A 17694-nucleotide genomic window follows, 5' to 3' on the forward strand; every position below is an offset into this window, starting at 1 on the left:
GGACATACCTAAAATAATTCGGCTCATGTGGGGCACACCACGTGAATTCAAAGGTCTTAGAATGATTTTATATTGTTTCTCGTAATCTTACCCATATAAATTTTTATCAACCTAAAATTTAGTTTTTACGGTGATGATAAGAGGATAAAACAGGATGGACGGTTCGGATCGAACTAAATGTTGAAGTGGACACAATAAAAGACCGGTCCACCGCCAGCTCTGGAGGTACCGGTATCTGACTGCACCTCCATATAATAATTGTAATCGCCGATAATCATAAGGCTAGGTATTTTCTCTTCGTCCGTGAGAGAGAGAGAGAGAGAGAGAGAGAGAGATGGTTTCTGGAGAGCGTGAGCAGCAGACGCGCCATGTGACGATCGGGAACAATCTCGGCAGCCTCATCGTACGGCCATCAGAGAGCGAAGGAGGCGGTGGAGGAAGCGATTACGAGCCCGGCGAGGTCCGGCGAGAAAAAAACAACCACAGCAACATCAACCACAACCACAACAACCGCAATGGCAACCTCAACAACAACCACAACAACCGCAATAACAACCACAACGATCGCCAACCTCTTTACTCTCGTTCACCTCGCCATTCTCGTTCCCTTCGATTCCCTGACAAATTCCAAGACAAATTCCAAGGTTCGTTTTTTCCTCTTTCTAAATCACAAAACACAAACCCTAGAAATTAAGTAGGCAAATTACCCTATACGATTCGGTTCGTGTATACAAGATTAGGGTTTAGATTTTGGAAGTTAGGGTTTGAGAAGATAGGGTTTATCTTCTAATCTGACATTCTTTTTTTTTTTTTTTTTTTTAATGTTCTTTTTATTTATTTTTCTTTTACGTTTGTGAAAATCAGATGCAGAGATTAGAGTGGTTCTTTTTCAGTTGCATTTTGGTCATTTTCGATCATTGCTGCCAGATTAGAATCGAACAGAAGTGGTTTGTCTGCTTGTCTGGCAAAACCCTAGAAAAAAATCATTTTCTTCTTTCAGTTTGGGTTGTTTTGCTAATATCACTTGAAATCTATTTTAGTTTTTTACAGTCCGGAAAACAGTCATGTTATCTTTTAAAAAAATTATTTATCGTGAATGGTTTGCTCTTTAGCACTGTTCGGCCTGGATTTTAAACTGTTGGGCCTGGGCCTATTGGAAATTTTGCTTTTGCCCGGCCCAAGCTTGGCCCATTGACAGCCCTATTCTTTACTTTAGGGTTTGAGGATTGATGTTTTTGGGGGCAATTTCCACGATGGGGATGGTTCATTGGATTTCTCTCTCTTATATATGAAAAAAGATGGAAAAGAAAAGGGAATGGTCTGGTTATTAGGTTGTGTTGAAATTTGGGATGATTCAGTTTAATCAATAAGAAAATATATAAAGGCAAAAAAAAGTAGAAAATGATATTTACTGGTATTTGTGATTAGTGGTGTTGCTGGGCTGGGTACCTGAGCCTGGCCCGAAATGAACCTGGTATGGGTGTAGGTGAGTGGGTATGGTTGGTTTGGTATTTTTTTCAATTATGATTAATAAACCATGCTGTGCATGGGTATATCCCTGCCCATGCACGAAGACGACTATGTATATATGACAATTCTCATCATGGGGGATTTTTGGGGCAACCGAATCATCAGTGGTCTGGATCAAACTACTATGTGCTCCACTCGTACTCTCAGTCAAGAAACACATGAGCATGCATAAAAAAGAGAACATAATCAGTAATCCTTATCAATCAGTTAGTGGTGATCAATGACTTCTTGGGCAGCTCATGCGTATGTTGAGATTAAGCCATTGGAACTTTTCTAAACCAACTGTTTTCACAAATTTTCTGCCTAAATATGAGTTTGCAGAGCTTGCTTTTTCAAAACATGGAATTGGCATGATGAACTGTTGGACATCTCACAAACTGTGCAAGTTAGCATGCGTGGCCACATGTGGAAATACATTTGGGCCAAGAAAATCCTCACAATCTACTTGAGTTTGGTTAGGTTTCTAATCCTAGTTAGAAACCTAACTGTGGTTAGATCCTTAAAACTATAGTTTTTATGCTATAAAATCTAATCTTTTAAGTTAATGCTGGGATTTTCTTTTCTTTCTCTTTTTGAAAAATTTCAAAATTGTAAATGGGTACCTAGCACCCCAATGGGTATGGGTATGGGTACATTACTCGTCAGTGGGTGTGTGTGCATGGGTATTTTAAGCCCAACATGGGTACATTATCCATTAGTGGGTATGGGTCCCATTTCAGGCCTGACATGGGTATGGGTATGGTTACATTACTCATTTGTGGGTGTGTGCATAGGTATTTCAAGCCCAACATGGGTACATTACCCATTAGTGGGTATGGGTCCCATTTCAAGCCCGACATGGGTACATTACCCATTAGTGGGTATGGATCCCATTTCAAGCCTGACATGGGTACAGCTACATTGCCCATCAACGGGTATGAGTATTGCCTAATCGGTCCCCTTGTACCCAACTCGAGCCCCACCCGTTGACACTTGGCACCCTTACTCATAATGAGGAAGCAGTCTTCAAAATGCTGTCACATTCCTTTTTCTTTTTCCATTTTTTTATCCTTAAAAAAAATGAAGGAAATTGCAAATTGGTTGTTGCTGCCTTATTATGCTAACAACTGCATGCTATCTTGGATAGTATGGATTTAAGTGGTGGTTTTAGAGTTTTTTTTTTTTGGATAAGTAATGAATTTTATTAAAAGGCAGTTAGATTTAAGAGTGTGACCCACTTGGGGACTGAAATCAATATGACTTGCCCCATATCGGTCCGTATCAATCCATACAGTTCTGTTTTGGTCTGTTTAAGTCCCGTTTTGGTCTGGTGACCCATTTTGTTTCAGACTGAAACCGGTACAACACAGACGAACTCATGTCTTATTGGGTTATTTTTTTAAAACCATGTTGAATAGTGCGTCCAAACACACCCTTAAAATGCAAGGCTTGTCATGTCATCTTTTTCTCAACCTCTGAATGATAAGAAAAGACAACAGAATACAGGGACAGAATCCATGAGTGATCCTCTTGCCATTTCATCCGTTATCTCTTCCCCCCACTCGCTGAATGATGGCAAAAGAAAGCAGAATACAGGGACAGTGACTATTTGTGACCCTCTCGCCATTTCATTTGTAGTGATGCGTCATTTCATCTGCTACAGCCCCACAGTGCTAAAGAGGATCCACTACAAAATTATGTCGTTACCTTTTCTTTATTTTGCAAATATTTGATGTGAAGGATGGATGTGGTGAGAAGTGATTTGATTATAATAAATGCTAGGTTTGTCTTTGCATGTTCTTGCCAAAATCTGGATATCGGAAGTGATGCCGGACAAAAAACCACTTGCTCTAAAAGCTTGAAATGATAGAGCATGGTGAATCAATTCCTTCATCCCATAGCCCAGGCCCCATATCTCATGTGTTAAGACCTTAGCCGAACCTCCCTCGTGGGCCTCACTTCACACGAGCCACCCATCCCAAGTGTGCCTCTGCATCCCATAGGTCACCCCACTCGAGCCGGGTGTGAAAATGTCCCTACATTAATCACCCCCGGTGAGAAGTCTCGAACACGATACCTCCCGCTTTAATACCACTTTGATGTGGGACAATTAACCACTTGCTCTAAAAGCTCGAACTGATAGAACATTGTGAATCAATCCCTTTATCTCATAGCCCAGGCTCCACATCTCATGGGTTGGGACCTCGGCCAAACCCCCCTCGTGGGCCCCACTTCACATGGGTTTCGCTTCACATGAGTCACCCGCCTCACACAGGCCACCCACCCCGAGTGTGCCCCTACATCCCACAGGCCACCCCACTTGAGCCCGGTGTGAAAATGTTGCATTAGGAAGTGCCCTTGATCTTATTTTCTTTTAATTCCACGCACTTTATAAACATCATATGTTAAAACTAGGCATTAAAAAGAAATGGCGTAGATAGGTTGATCTCTTTCCACAGAAAGCATAAGTTCTTGGGGTTGATTCGCGTTGGTGGCAACTCATTATTTGATGATATTTGAGACCATGGTTTCTGACAGGGACCCCTTTGTGGGCCTAGCCAGCAGCTGAAAAAATATCCTAGACTTGGGTGGGATTAGTTTTCTATTATACTGTTTTTAGAAGCACAACATGCATGTCAGCTATAGTATACTTTGTGTTGTGTACTAAAAAGATAAACACGAATGGGTTGGAGTTCCCCACTTGGATGTTTGCCTATTACATTTTGCCTATCTGGGATAAACTCCTTATTTGATACAATAGAAAATTGGTATCAGGCACCTCAATTTTTGATAATTTTCTTTGCTAAATATTATATCATTTGTAGCTCCTACCTAAGAAAATGTTCTTTAAAGAAAATCTTGCTTTGTATGGAACAACTTTCCATGATGAGAAGTTGTATAAAAAATTAGGGCATAACATATCCCTTTTGATGAATTTATGCTGCTTATATCACCTGCTACCGTTTTGTGTGGAACACCTATGCTCTATGGATTGTACTGTATGTTGGGTATGTTGGCTCGCTACAGAATTGTCAATTGAGAATGAACTTTGCTGTTGATTGTTACAGCTTTTGAAGTTGCTTGGTGCGGGTGCAAGACTGTTGGTATTGGGCAAGGGTTATTTGTTCTCATGCTTGACTGAGAATTGTTTCCGAATTGCAGTATGACCCAGAATGTGTGTGATGGTTTGTAAAGTCGGAAGATGGATATCTGCATTTCACATAAGAACTCAAGGGGTGCAGTAGGTGAACCTGTTTCAGTCGGTTGGTTGAATCATTGGTGGGTTCTTTTTGGTTTAGAATGATGCAGTTAAAGTGGCAGTCGCTGGGTTTCAATCTGAAGCTGGAGTACTAATTGGCTCTGTCTGATGGATGTGGCACATGCTCAGGAATTTAGAGGCGTTCAAAGGACTAGATTTAGGAAGGAAAACTATCATGTCTTCGTTGAATGATTAATGAGAGAGCTTTCTATTTTTTTTTTCCTATGTTGCTTTTGAGTGTTACTAACAGTAGGATTCATTTATTTGGAGTTTGTTGTTGTGTGGTATCATGGTAGTTCAACTGTTCAACTGAAAGGGCTTAATCTCAGAAGGCGGGATCCATGCCAAATGAAGGTCTTTTGTTTGTGAAGATGGTCTTCTGTCTTGTAATTTAGCAGATTTGATTTTGTGCCGATTTTGGTTTATCATTAGGGCTATAAATTTTGATTTCACGGACTCTTGGTGGTTTGCCATATTCTTTTCAACATCGTAAAAGATGAGGTTTGGCTTGATAATGGAAGTTGACACAGAGGTAAATCGAACTTGACAAAGAGGCAGACAACTATTGTTTTGGGCTTGATAAAGTGGGTGGAAATGATTCCGGTGATTCTGGAAATGATTCTAGTATGGGATGGGGATTCTCTCAACAGCTTTTATTGGGGAATAAACTTTCAAGTTATTGTATTGAGCTACTTCAAACAAGATTCTTTGACCTTCAAGGAGAAACACCAGACAGAACATGTTTTGTCATGGTTGAATTGGGTCATATTAGTGATGTAGTGATTCCTCCTGCTTGTGGAGTGTTCCCATTGGGTTCATACTGTAGGTGCCCCTGGTAGTCAGTCTTGCAGAGGATCATGCATGTTGTTAAGCATTATTTAGTGACATTTAGGAAGCCTATGAAAAATCTTGGTAAGTTTTGTCATTAGAGATGCAGTTTGCTTCCCCCTTTAAATGGTTGTAAGGGCATGCACAAGTAAACACTTACTATTTGGGATTGGTGCAGATCTATGGTTCTTGCCAGCTCTTCTGGAAATGTCTCTGGCATATGAACTTATGGTAGGTCTTGGGTGGAATTTTTTTTAATTGCTTTTATGGGAGAGCCAATATTTTCGTTGCTGAATTGAGCTTATTCATCGTGTGGTATCTGAAACAAGTGGCTGTGCTGTAACATAGGCTGTCAGTTATTGATTTTGTAGTGATTCCTCTTGCTCTGATGGGGTGCTCTCATCTGGGTTTTTGCTCTTGATGCCATTGATAGTTGGATGGTCTGCTGAATCAAGACCTTCACATGGATTACAGCTGGGATCATGGTTTTGGCATTGGGTTCTTCTTCGCTATTAGGAAGCCTGTGAAAATCTATCTTTTCTTGTTTTCCTGTTTATCTGTTTAGTGACAGATACAGATGAAATGCCAATTTGAATTAGCACAATCCTGAGGAATCCGGTGAAGCATCTGATTGTTTCTTGCTTTGGATCATCAGTTTGGTTTATATTAGCCGAAGCCTAGGGCTTAATGCTGTATCTATGACATAGATGGATTTAATTTCAATATGTAAGCCATTGGACTAGTGCAATCCTTTGCATACTGCAGATGACTGGGGTTGTTATTTGATCATGGTTATCAGCTCATAGCTGCAAGTCTGGTAAAGTAGCTCATAACTTTGATCTGCGGCTTGTGAGATCAATGACTACAGCAGGCTTGTTGTGAGCTTATTAGTCCTCCATTAACATTCTTGAATTTGTGACACACATGCGCCCATGGAAGAGAGACCATTAATGCAGGTAGCCCCTTGTTTCAAACTTATTTGGCCACTGGCATTCAGTGTGCTAGCAAGGTCAAGAACCATATGCTTTCATAACCATTGTCTTTTGGCTTTTTCTTTATGCTGGAATGGTCATTTCTTATTCTTGAAGTCTTACTGTCATTTTCAGGATATGGGAATGGGATGTGTGCAGGATCTATTTCGCCTCTGAACCAGAGGATGTGTGCAGGCTCTGTTTCACCTCTGCGCCAGAGGGCGCGTGCAGGTTCTGTTTCGCCATTGCGCCAGAGGAAAGCAGATCATCGCTATGGTTCTGATTTCAATCATCCAGGTGGCCCACGTCATGGTCCTGGATATACAGGTGGGAGGGGTCGTGGTAGATTCCGTGAATTTTCACGCCCTTGTGGGCGAGGCAGGGGTGATAGATCATTTGGGAGAGATTTTGAATCCTTTGAAGTGCCTGGACTCCATCCTTCTCCATTCAAAGATGAATTCATGGGTAGAAACAATCCAAATGTTTCTCCAAGAGAAGGAGACTGGATTTGCTCAGAGCCATCGTAAGGCGTTGCTTTTATTTTACATGGGGTCACAGCATGAACTCTTTTACTCCCAACATTCTGTTGTCAGTAATGTTTAAGCATGTGGAATACACCTGGAAATCCTTCATGTTGTTTGAGTTTGACTTGATTGAGTTGATAATAGCTCAGTGATTTTGGAAAAAAGGTTGGGATCTTGGATCAGTGCTTTCAGCATCGCTAAAACTTGTCCGCTCTGTTCTTTCTTCAAGTGGTGATTTTTTTGAAAATTGAGTTTATTCCTTTAGATGGTGGTGGTTTTCTTTCTCAAATCCTCGTGCATTCTATGTTTCAGATGTGGGAATTTGAACTTTGCACGGCGAGCCTACTGCAACAACTGCAACAAGCTTCGGTTCGAGCCTCGGAGTGGTGGACCTGGCGGTAGCCCTCGAAGGAGCTATCTGCGCCCACCATCACCACATGGACTGTCACCACGCTTCCCTGCCCCACCCATGGAACGTGGCCGAGGAAGGGGTGTGAATGGTTATGGATCTCCTCACGGTTGGGGAAGAGGTGGCGCCAGAGAATCTCCTCGTGGTTGGGGCAGAGACAGTCCCAGAGAATTCAGAATGGGCCCACCGTCTCTTCGGCATGTGGAAAGATTTCCAGATCACCATCTACCAAGGGAGAGGCCAGATTATCATGACGAAGATGGGTACAAGGGACGAGGTAAGTTTGAAATGCCAATGCCGCCTCAGTGGGGCCACCGAGGCCGCGGGAGGGGCAAGTTCTTCCACGAGAGGAGAGGGTATGCTGCGAATGACCAGCAGACGCCTTCGCCACCATTGCCATTGTCTCCACCTCAACGGGGCCCATGGGGACATGACAGGAGGGAGAGGAGCCGGTCCCCAATGAGATGTGGGCTGAGGGATTACCATCGGGATTCTTACATGGGCAGAGGACGAGATTATCGACGGGGCATGGGGCGAGGGAGGAGGATCCACGGTGGGTACTGAGAAAGAAATGGGTGAATGGTGGTGCCTGCAAGAGCAATGGATGGTTGAGTGCCCGTGTGTTTGGCAGATCCGTCTTATCTTTCTATTCAAATGAGTTCTTTGTTGCGTTTGCTTAATAGAGATGAATCTTTTGGCAGAATATTTGTAGTATACTTTAGCACATCAGTGTCTTTTGAGTGTTTTGGGGGAAACAAGAACATGTACTAGAAATAGAATTCTACCTTTCTTCTCTTTTCATTTCCTTTCCTTTTTCGTTTGGAAGAATTTGCTTATTTTGATAATTTGCCAAGAATATTCATCTTGGGCCCTTTATATGGAGTACTTTTTAGTTATCTGTAATGGCTGAGCTTTTCCATTTCCTTGTAAAATCTGATGTCGTTATGATTTTCTTAACATCAAAGCTCTGTTATGTTTTCAAGGTTTCTAGAAATCTGTAAAATTTGATGAGATAGCTCTCATAACACTGGCTGTTGGGTGCCACTTAAATATGAGTTCATATCATTTTATTTTATTTTATTTTATTTAGGGTGTGTTTGGTTGCTCTAAATTTCATGAAATATCATGAGATGTTGCAGCAAATTAGACTGATTGATTAGGAAAAATTGCAATATTTGGCGCAACCAAATGCACCCTTAGTTAATTTTTGTGTGTGTGTGTTTTTTATGAGGGATTTCTTTTTTATAAGGAATAAATAGTCTTGATAACCAGCAATCATGATCTCTAATACACGATTATGATTAATTAAAGGATGGAAGCCAAACAGGCCCTAGTTTTTTCGTGGAAATGCAAGCGCCATCTTTGTTTTTTTGGAAATAGAAATGCAATGAAACTACCTTTTTGGAGAAGCAAATGTTTTGGCCAGATGCATTTCAATGCTCCTAGCCCCTCATTTTCTCTTTCGGATTTTCTATGAATTTGGGTCTGTTCTGTTCAAGGTTTGACGTATCGACAGATGCTGGCAGCGATAAATATCGGTATCCTTCATGAATGGTATGACCATATTGGCCCAATCAGCCCAATACAGGCATCATAGGACCCTTTATTGGTTGTGGATGATTGTGATGTAGAGCTGGTCGCAGACACTTTCATGTCCAAGATGGACCAGGAACCGTTACAACCTTAAAATAGGCACCTTAAAATAGGCATATCTGGCAAACCAGAATGAGTTACTTGACGTACTATATATGATTTTGGAGTAGGACGAGCTACTTTAGCCAGCCAACCCGGCATAGCCAGGTTGCCCACACCAAATTTGTGAGATTCCATCATATCGACTGTCCAATTCCATGTTTATTTTCGTTTTTACTATTTTTAGCAAGTTTTAGTTTAATTATAACTCTTCATCCGTTGCACTTTAGGAGTTGCACCAACATGAAAAGTGTTTAGAAAAGGAGAATAATGTGGTTAATCCACGTAGAATACTTACTATAAATAAAAAATTTACTATTTATAGTAAGTTACGAATTTTAGGGAGTTTTAGTTATAGTTTAATTCTTAAACTTCTTCCTAGTCTTGGTATCCCTATTTAAAGAGTTGTAGACTCGTTTATTTCATCTATCAATCATTTAAGAAATTTCTTTCATATATCTTAAAATTATTTTTATTTCTTTTCCTTATGGATTCGAGAAGTCTCTGTGAGGAGTTTAGAGAAGCTCTGTGGATTCGGAGTAGTTATCCTTAAGGAAGACGGTGGTCGACCTTATCACGTTCAACCTTGCGTCAATTGGTATCAGAGTGAGGACTCCCCTCGGGCCGATGACAAACAACGAAGGTATGAACAAAAATCCTATAGACGGCGATCCAAGGATTCCTTATCTTTCGAAAAGAATGGAAGCTTTCCATTGGCAAAGTCGGTTGACCATGCAAGGGTTGCAGGCAACCCTCAACCATATTGCGAATGCGCTAATTCCGCCACGAGCTCAAAGTGATGCTCAACCGCTCGTAATCGTTGTACGACACAACCCCAATTTCTGCAAAGCACCATTAGATGATGGTAAATTGTAGGTCGCCATTTTTAGAGCTGGGCAGAAACCGGATCAATTCGACGGATCCAAACTGATTCGATCCGATCCGAATAGGGTCTGTGTGTGTGTGTGTGTGTGTGTGTGTGTGTGTGTGTGTGTGTATACTTTTTACTTTTTACCTACCCACCCACACCCGCCAACCCGAACCTTAAATCCTTAAATCCCTCATTCTCTTTCTCTACTCGAACGAGTGCCGCACCTATCTCGATTCAGCCACTAAGCAGCCCGGCCCACTTATCATCACCATTCATCATCTCCATTGATCAGGTAGGTACTGTAGGTTTCATTTTTATTTATTTATTTATTTTATCCTGTATTTTGGAGCGGTGGTCTGCCATGTCTTGCTAGTGGACCTTACTGGCTCGCTGTGCGGTTGTGGCTCGTCGGCTGGCCACGGCTCACTGGTGGTTAGCCCGCCCTGGTTCGCTGTGCGGTCCAATAGCTCGCTGGTGGTCCCGCCAGCCCGCCTTGGCTCATTGTTTGGTCCTGTTCGATGAGCAACCATTAAAAACTTTTCCTGGCCCGAGGTCAACTATAACCCAAAATTTGAATTGACTCGGTTTAACCAAATGGAACTCAATTCGAAAATTGGGGAAAAAGATAAATCGAAATTAGAAATACCATTCTCCCCAAGATTGGATTGGAGGTTTGGGTCAAAACCAATGGAAATTTTCAATTGGTAAAATTTGGAAAATCCGGGTGTCGACTGGAATTTGAAATTTCTAACCGCCTTTGACAAATAAGGAAGCCATTTACCATGAAGGTTAAAATTTAAATTTACAAAGCGGTGAAAATTTTGGCCCGGGTCCTTTTGGGCCAAAAATTTTAAAGGACTTCAAAGTTAGGAACAAGGAATCTCCTTCGAAAATTTTGGTTAAAAAGGAAGAAAAAAGAAAAATATTTAATTAGTTGGAAAAAATAAGGATGCGAATAAGCTTAAGAGGTTTAAAAAACAATTGAATTTTATTTTCAAATTTAAAAATTATTAAGGATTAAAAACCTTTTCTTGTCACAAGGAAAGTTTGTAATTTACTTTGGTTGAACCATGGACAATAATAAGGAACCATTCCTACTTAGAAGGTCGGGGATAAGCATTTATTTTAACTAAAGACCTAAGAAAGATTTGCTTTAATAAACGGAAAACTTAAAAGAATTCTAAATTAGGAACCAAGTCCCAATCGAAAAATTTTTTTAAACAATATGAGGAAAAAAATAATTTGCATTGGTTGAAAAAAATTCCAGCAAGTGAATAGGTTGTACTCTTTTAAAGGGGATTTAAAAAACTAGAATTGAGGAAAAGAAGAATGATGGCTCCATGGAAGCTCCACCACCCCTAAGTCCCAAATACGGGAAGGGATAAATAAAAGCATTTAATCGGTCAAAAAGGCCATTAATGTCTAATTTTTTGAACCCTTAAAACCTATGATAAGGAATAATTGGCTTAACTAATGTACTATACATTGTTAATTTGTTTATGAATGCTAATTTATATTAGAAAATTTTACAAAAAACTACATTAATAATATAAAATTTACATTTTAATGCCTTTTTAAAAAAGGTTTTCCAAATGCTACTTCATTAATTGATCCTCACTATGAGTTAGACTATCTATTTGACTTTGCTCTCTCCCTATCAATTATTCAAGAAGTTTCTTTCATATATCTTAAAATTATTTTTATTTATTTTCCTCGTATATTTGAGAAGTTTTTGTGAGGAGTCTAGAGAAGCTCCGTAAATTTGGAGTAGTTATTCTTGAGGAAGACAGTGATCGGCCTCATTACGTGCATCCCCGCATCAAATTGGATACCCAAAAACCAATTTGCAAACCATGGTTTCGTTGTTCCGATATTTTCTCTTCATGTGTTGGGACTCCTTGGTCTGATACCCAAAAACCCATTTACAATGCCTGGACTCAATCAAAATCCAAAAATCAAGCTAATAGGACGATAACACCTGATTTGAAATTTTATTTTTGGTTTAATACTTGTTTTTTTATGGTTTTTTTATTTTTACAAGTTTTTTAGATCCTTATTTGTTTTTATTCGTCAGATAGTGAAAATTTTAAAAAATTAGAAAATTTATTGCTTGGCCTGATCATATTGTAACAAATAGAAAAAATTTTATTTATTTTTATAAATAATGGATATAAAATTTAAATTAAATTTTTAATTAATAATTTAATTTTAAATTTTTAAATCTTTTTATTTAATTTAAAGGGTTGTAAACTCGTTTATTTCATCTATCAATTATTCAAGAAGTTTCTTTCATATATCTTAAAATTATTTCTATTTATTTTCCTCGTGTATTTGAGAAGTTTTTGTGAGGAGTCTAGAGAAGCTCCGTAAATTTGGAGTAGTTATTCTTGAGGAAGACAGTGATCGACCTCATTACGTGCATCCCCGCATCAAATTGGATACCCAAAAACCAATTTGCAAACCATGGTTTCGTTGTTCCGATGTTTTCTCTTCATGTGTTGGGACTCCTTGGTCTGATACCCAAACACTCATTTACAATGCCTGGACTCAATCAAAATCCAAAAATCAAGCTAATCTAATCATCAGGTGGACCAAATGTGAATTTTGGAGGTTTTTGGTTTCTATACATTGTTTTCTTTATGGTGTGGCCCTCTCTGGTTATTAAATTAACTAGCTTTCTTGTTTGGTGGATCGTCGTGGTTGGGTGCACCGTTTGGAGGGGCTACATGTGACAAATATCTCAAAAATTAGAAAATCTCACATGCTTCCATGAGAATTAAACTGATCAATAATCATGACATTTTTCAAATATTTCTGCAGGTTTGGATTTTCTTACTAAATCATACCGGATGACATAGTAGAAATTAGTAAAATTAATATATTATATAATAATAATAATAATATATTAAGATTTTAAATCTTTTTTATTAATTTATAAGAAAATATTTTTAATTTCTGTTCCTAGTCAGATTTTTCCAAAAACCTCAAATTCTAGATCCAAGAAATTCCGGTGCTAATGTAAGGCACATACATCATGGTGGGCCACTCACTCCCTTGGGATCCGTGGAAGCCCACCATTGAAATTTATTTCAAGTATCACTGCCTATCCCACTAAAACTAATTTTATCTAATTCGGGTAACAACTCTATCGGGTTGGTCGGGTTGAGGTTCGACTTCTTAACCATGCTTCATTTTGTCAGATTTTTTTAACCTTAAAAGGGCTCAAGGACACAGCCTGACCTAGCCTTGGGTCTTCATGTTGGCTCAGTGGTAGATAAAGTGTGTTTTAATTTTGAGATGATGAGTTCAATTGCTCGTATAAAGTGTGAATATGTGTGTTTTAAAAAAGATACAACCTGACCTTATAAAGTGTGAATATGTGTGTTTTAAAAAAGATACAACCTGACCTAAAACTATCATTAAATGAGCTATTCAATAATAGATCTTGAATCTAATCAATATTAATATACTTGGATAGGTTGATAGGAACTATTTCGATGAACCCCGCTATCCAAATATGAGCTGTTGGAATTGGAATAGGTTTATCCCTGATAATCTTTTCTATCTAATGAATAATGAGTTTGTTTTGAAAATTTTACCTATTTATCTAAACAAATTCTATATTGCACGTGTGCAATTTTTAAATAATTTTTGAGAGCTTACCTATCATCAATCACTCTTTCAAAGTGTTAACGTATTTTTCATAAATAAAAAATAAAAATATCTCTCACTATGGGGCTGTACTAGATCCAATGCAATCCTCTATAGCTTCAACTGATGATGGATATGCCCCTGCAACAAAAATTATATATAAGTTTCACAGTCCAATCTTATAATCCAAGCCATTCAATAAGTGCAATGCATATTTCATGGGTTACCATGAAAACATTACACAAATTTGATAAGTATTAACCATTTGATCAGCATCCTTTAGTATAGACGGTCAAGATCATTTATCCAAAACGAGTCCAATCACCAATTTATTCACTCTTTTTATTAGTGGTACATCAAGTATTGCCTATAAATCTAAAGAATTACTTGTGCTAAGCAATCATAACCATCAAGGCTAAACAAGAGTGCATTTGGCTGGGACCTGCCAAAGGGCCCACCTCAAGGGATGCATTTTATATCCATGCGGTCCATGTATTTTTTTAAACTCATTTAAAAAAAAAATGAAGGAAGCGGATTGGCTGGTGTACCATACACTGGCTATATAGCTGATGTAGGTACGTGTCGTTGGACGACTAACGCTGACGCTCCTCCAGCTCCGAGTTGTACCAACGGTACAAAGGAGATCAAGGTTACATGACCCCACAATGATGTATTTATTATATCCACACGGTTCATTCATTTTTTGATATCATTTTAGAATACATCCAAAAAATGAAACATATTCAAAGATCAAGTGGACCACACCACAAATAGCAGTGGAGATAATGATTTTCACCGTTAAAAATTTCATAGGGCCTACCATGACGTTTATTTTCCACCCAATATATTCATAAGGTCACAAAGACTTGGATGTAGAGTAAAAACATATTTTGATATTGATCAAAAACTTCTGTGTACCCTAAAATGGTTTCAATGGCAGACATTCAATCCCCTACTGCTTTTTTCAGTGTGGTCCACATGATCGTTAGATCTGTCTTATTTTTCGTCTCAAGCCTTATGACTAGTTCAAAAAATGGATGGAGGGTTTGGATATAAAACATACCTCGTGATGGGACTCACAGAGCTTGCTGACGTAAAGCTGGTGTGTGGTAACCAGCCCATCCGCTTCCAAAAAGGAGGAAGATACAAATTTCCGCAGGACAACACCACGGGAAAAAGTGATAGTTGAATGACCACCGTTAAAAACTTCCTAAGGTCTGCCATAATGTTTTTGACCATCCAACTTGTTGATAAGGTCAAACAGACCCTGATGAATGGAATGAAAAAAGAGTCAGATTGATCCAAAACTTTTGTAGCCCACAAAAGGTTTTTAATGATCAATAATCACTGTTTCCTGTAGCGTGGTTCATCTGAAATTTATATATGCTTTATTTTTTTGGACAACGCCCTTAAACAATCTGAAGAAAACAGATATACCGCATGGATATATAATTCATGCATCAAGGTGGGCCCGATGATCAGAGTCGCGCCTTCGTAGCTGTTTGAGAAGGGTTGGATTATTCGTACCTATGTACAGTCGAGCCGGCCTCAGCTCAGCCATTAGCTGATCTCAGCTTAAACTCAGCTCAGTTTGGTCCATGAGCTTGATTGGCAAACTCAGCCCAGTTCGATCAATAGCTCAGGCCAGTTTGAGTCTGACTTCACTTGTGTGGCATTTTCACAAACACTCAGGTTGTACATTCAAAATCCTTGTAAACCATTAGCAAATGTTTTGCAAGTATTTTAACAAACACCTTCTGAGTAACATAAAAATTTAAAAAAAAAAGATATTTGTTTCAAATACATGCCTTCCCTACCACTAGCCATACTTCATTTAGTCATTTTGTCAGACACCTGTATCAAAGTTGCTGGGTTACTGAGTTGGTTTGATCTGAGTTCGACTCGAGCTACGTACGATCTGAGTCAAGTTAAGTAAGGACCAGTTCGAACTCAATTTTGAACTTAAAAAATCAGCTTGACTCGGCTCAAACTCAGCTTTGAACTGAGTAGAACCGAACTTCGAGTCCAGTCGAGCCAGCTAAACGAGCTAGCTCGGTTCGTGTACACCCCATCCGCACCACTGGTATATTTGTACGATGGATGCCTTTTAGGATTAGTGGACAGTTTAAATTGATTGATTGGACTGTCGAAGTGAATAAATTCAATTAAGAGCACTACAACTTATAGTGCTTTGAGTGAGCACCGGAACATTTCTCCCTTGCATGTCACATCAACCCACCACGATGATCAGATGATAGGCCAATCCATTCATCTGGTGGGCCAACACTATAAAAAACAATGTACACCACCCAAAATCCTTCCAACTAACTTTTTCTTGATCCTTGAATTATACCAGTGGGCCATTGGATCAGTGATCCAGACCGTTGGTCTCATGGTCCTTGAAGTGGCTGGCCGATTCATCCAAAATTATCATGATTGAACAATAAGAGCCCCTCTATTTCAGGCCAGCAAATAAATGGTTAGGAAGACAATGCAGCAACGGTCCATGTATTGGACAGATAAGGATTTAAATCTAGAGAGTTTTTATGGCATTGTCTATCGACGTTGGTACCATCAGAGCAACGATCTGGATCAACTCATTGTGGGGCCCATTAGTCCATACTTGACGCTCAGGATACTATCATATCTAGGCCATCCTTTGCTCGAGATTATGAACCTCGGAAGGGGATTGCATAGGACGGATTGGCTACTCCCCTGCGACTAGCCTGGTGGCTGATGGTTGGTGCTCTGTGGGCCCAAACATGATGTATGTGTTTCATCCATGCTGTTCATTCATTTTTATAGATCATTTTAGGCGTTGATCCCAAAAACTAACGGGATATAAATCTCAGGTGGACTACAACACAGGAAAACAATAGTGATTCGATATCCACCATTAAAATCCTCTTAAGGTCCATTGTATTGTTTATTTGACATCCAATATATTTATTAGTTACCCCAAAAAATTTTCAATACTTGAGATTCATTCAACACCTTTTCCTGTAATGTGGTCGGCTTGAGATTGGGATATACCTCATTTTTTTGTATTATATCATAAAATGATCTATAAAAATAGATGGACGGCATGAATGAACACATACATCATGGTGGGGCCCACAGAGCCGGTGGCATGGGGAGTAGCCAATCCGTTTCCAACCCTGGTAGGCTCCGTGGGACCCACCGTGAAGTCTGTGTCTTATCCATGCTATCCATTCTTTTTTATTTATTTTTTCAGCCGGATCAAAATACTAGGTGAACCACACCACATGAAACAGTTATGATTGAACGCCCACAGTTAAAAACTTCTTTGAAGGGTCATAAAAGTTTTGGATGTTTGTGTTTTCCCTTTATTCTGGGACCTCATGAACAGGTTAGGTGGCAAATAAACATCACGGTGGGCGAGATTAAGGTTTCAACGGTGGGTGCTAACCCACTGTCTGTGGCGTGATCCACTTAAGCTTTAGATCCGCTTTATTTTTCGGCTCAAGCCTTAAAATGATCCGACAAAATGGACGGAGTGGATAAAACACATACATCTTGGTGGCCCCTCAGAAATTTGCCACTTGTAAACAACACTTACTGCGCTCTATCATACGCAATCGGACTCGCTGGTAATCGGCTTCCAACAACCTCGTTTTCCAGAATTATATGAACGTGAAACTGACAATGCACATTGGATCTTCAACCCTTGAATTTGAATAAGTGGGGCCCATAAATAACCGATCCATATCGTTGATCTGATTGGCCCTACAACTCTACGGTTGATTTATCATATTTTTCCTGACTAAACAATCCTAACCCTTTTATGGATCGCACGAAATTGGACGGTTATGTAGAAAAAACAAGAACCGCCCAGATTTTGGGAAAAAGTGACTACGTACTGGATGTGATGTGGGTGGGGCCACTGTGATACTTTTGAAAAATCCACCGCGTTCATCCGTGTTCATCTGCTTTGCTAGGTTATGTTAGGATATGGGCCT

General features: G+C 39.5%; 1 protein-coding gene across 1 annotated transcript; it reads left to right on the forward strand.

Moving 5' to 3' along the window:
• Window positions 1-280: 280 nt before the first annotated feature.
• LOC131223051 (uncharacterized) lies at window positions 281-8403 on the forward strand. Its single transcript, XM_058218333.1, has 3 exons — window positions 281-644; window positions 6703-7090; window positions 7404-8403. The coding sequence occupies exons 1-3, from the start codon at window positions 335-337 to the stop codon at window positions 8062-8064; spliced, it is 1359 nt and encodes a 452-aa protein (XP_058074316.1). The 5' UTR covers window positions 281-334; the 3' UTR covers window positions 8065-8403.
• The last annotated feature ends 9291 nt before the right edge of the window (window positions 8404-17694 follow it).

This window comes from Magnolia sinica, chromosome 13 (assembly GCF_029962835.1).
Source record: "Magnolia sinica isolate HGM2019 chromosome 13, MsV1, whole genome shotgun sequence".
In the NCBI taxonomy this organism is placed as follows: domain Eukaryota; kingdom Viridiplantae; phylum Streptophyta; class Magnoliopsida; order Magnoliales; family Magnoliaceae; genus Magnolia; species Magnolia sinica.

Excerpts from the sequence above, each read along its gene's own strand:
- LOC131223051 (XM_058218333.1), top strand. The coding sequence starts at position 335 with ATGGTTTCTGGAGAGCGTGAGCAGCAGACGCGCCATGTGACGATCGGG. Across the intron at positions 645-6,702 it reads ATTCCAAGACAAATTCCAAG|GATATGGGAATGGGATGTGT; the intron begins GTTCGTTTTTTC and ends TGTCATTTTCAG. Across the intron at positions 7,091-7,403 it reads TGGATTTGCTCAGAGCCATC|ATGTGGGAATTTGAACTTTG; the intron begins GTAAGGCGTTGC and ends TCTATGTTTCAG.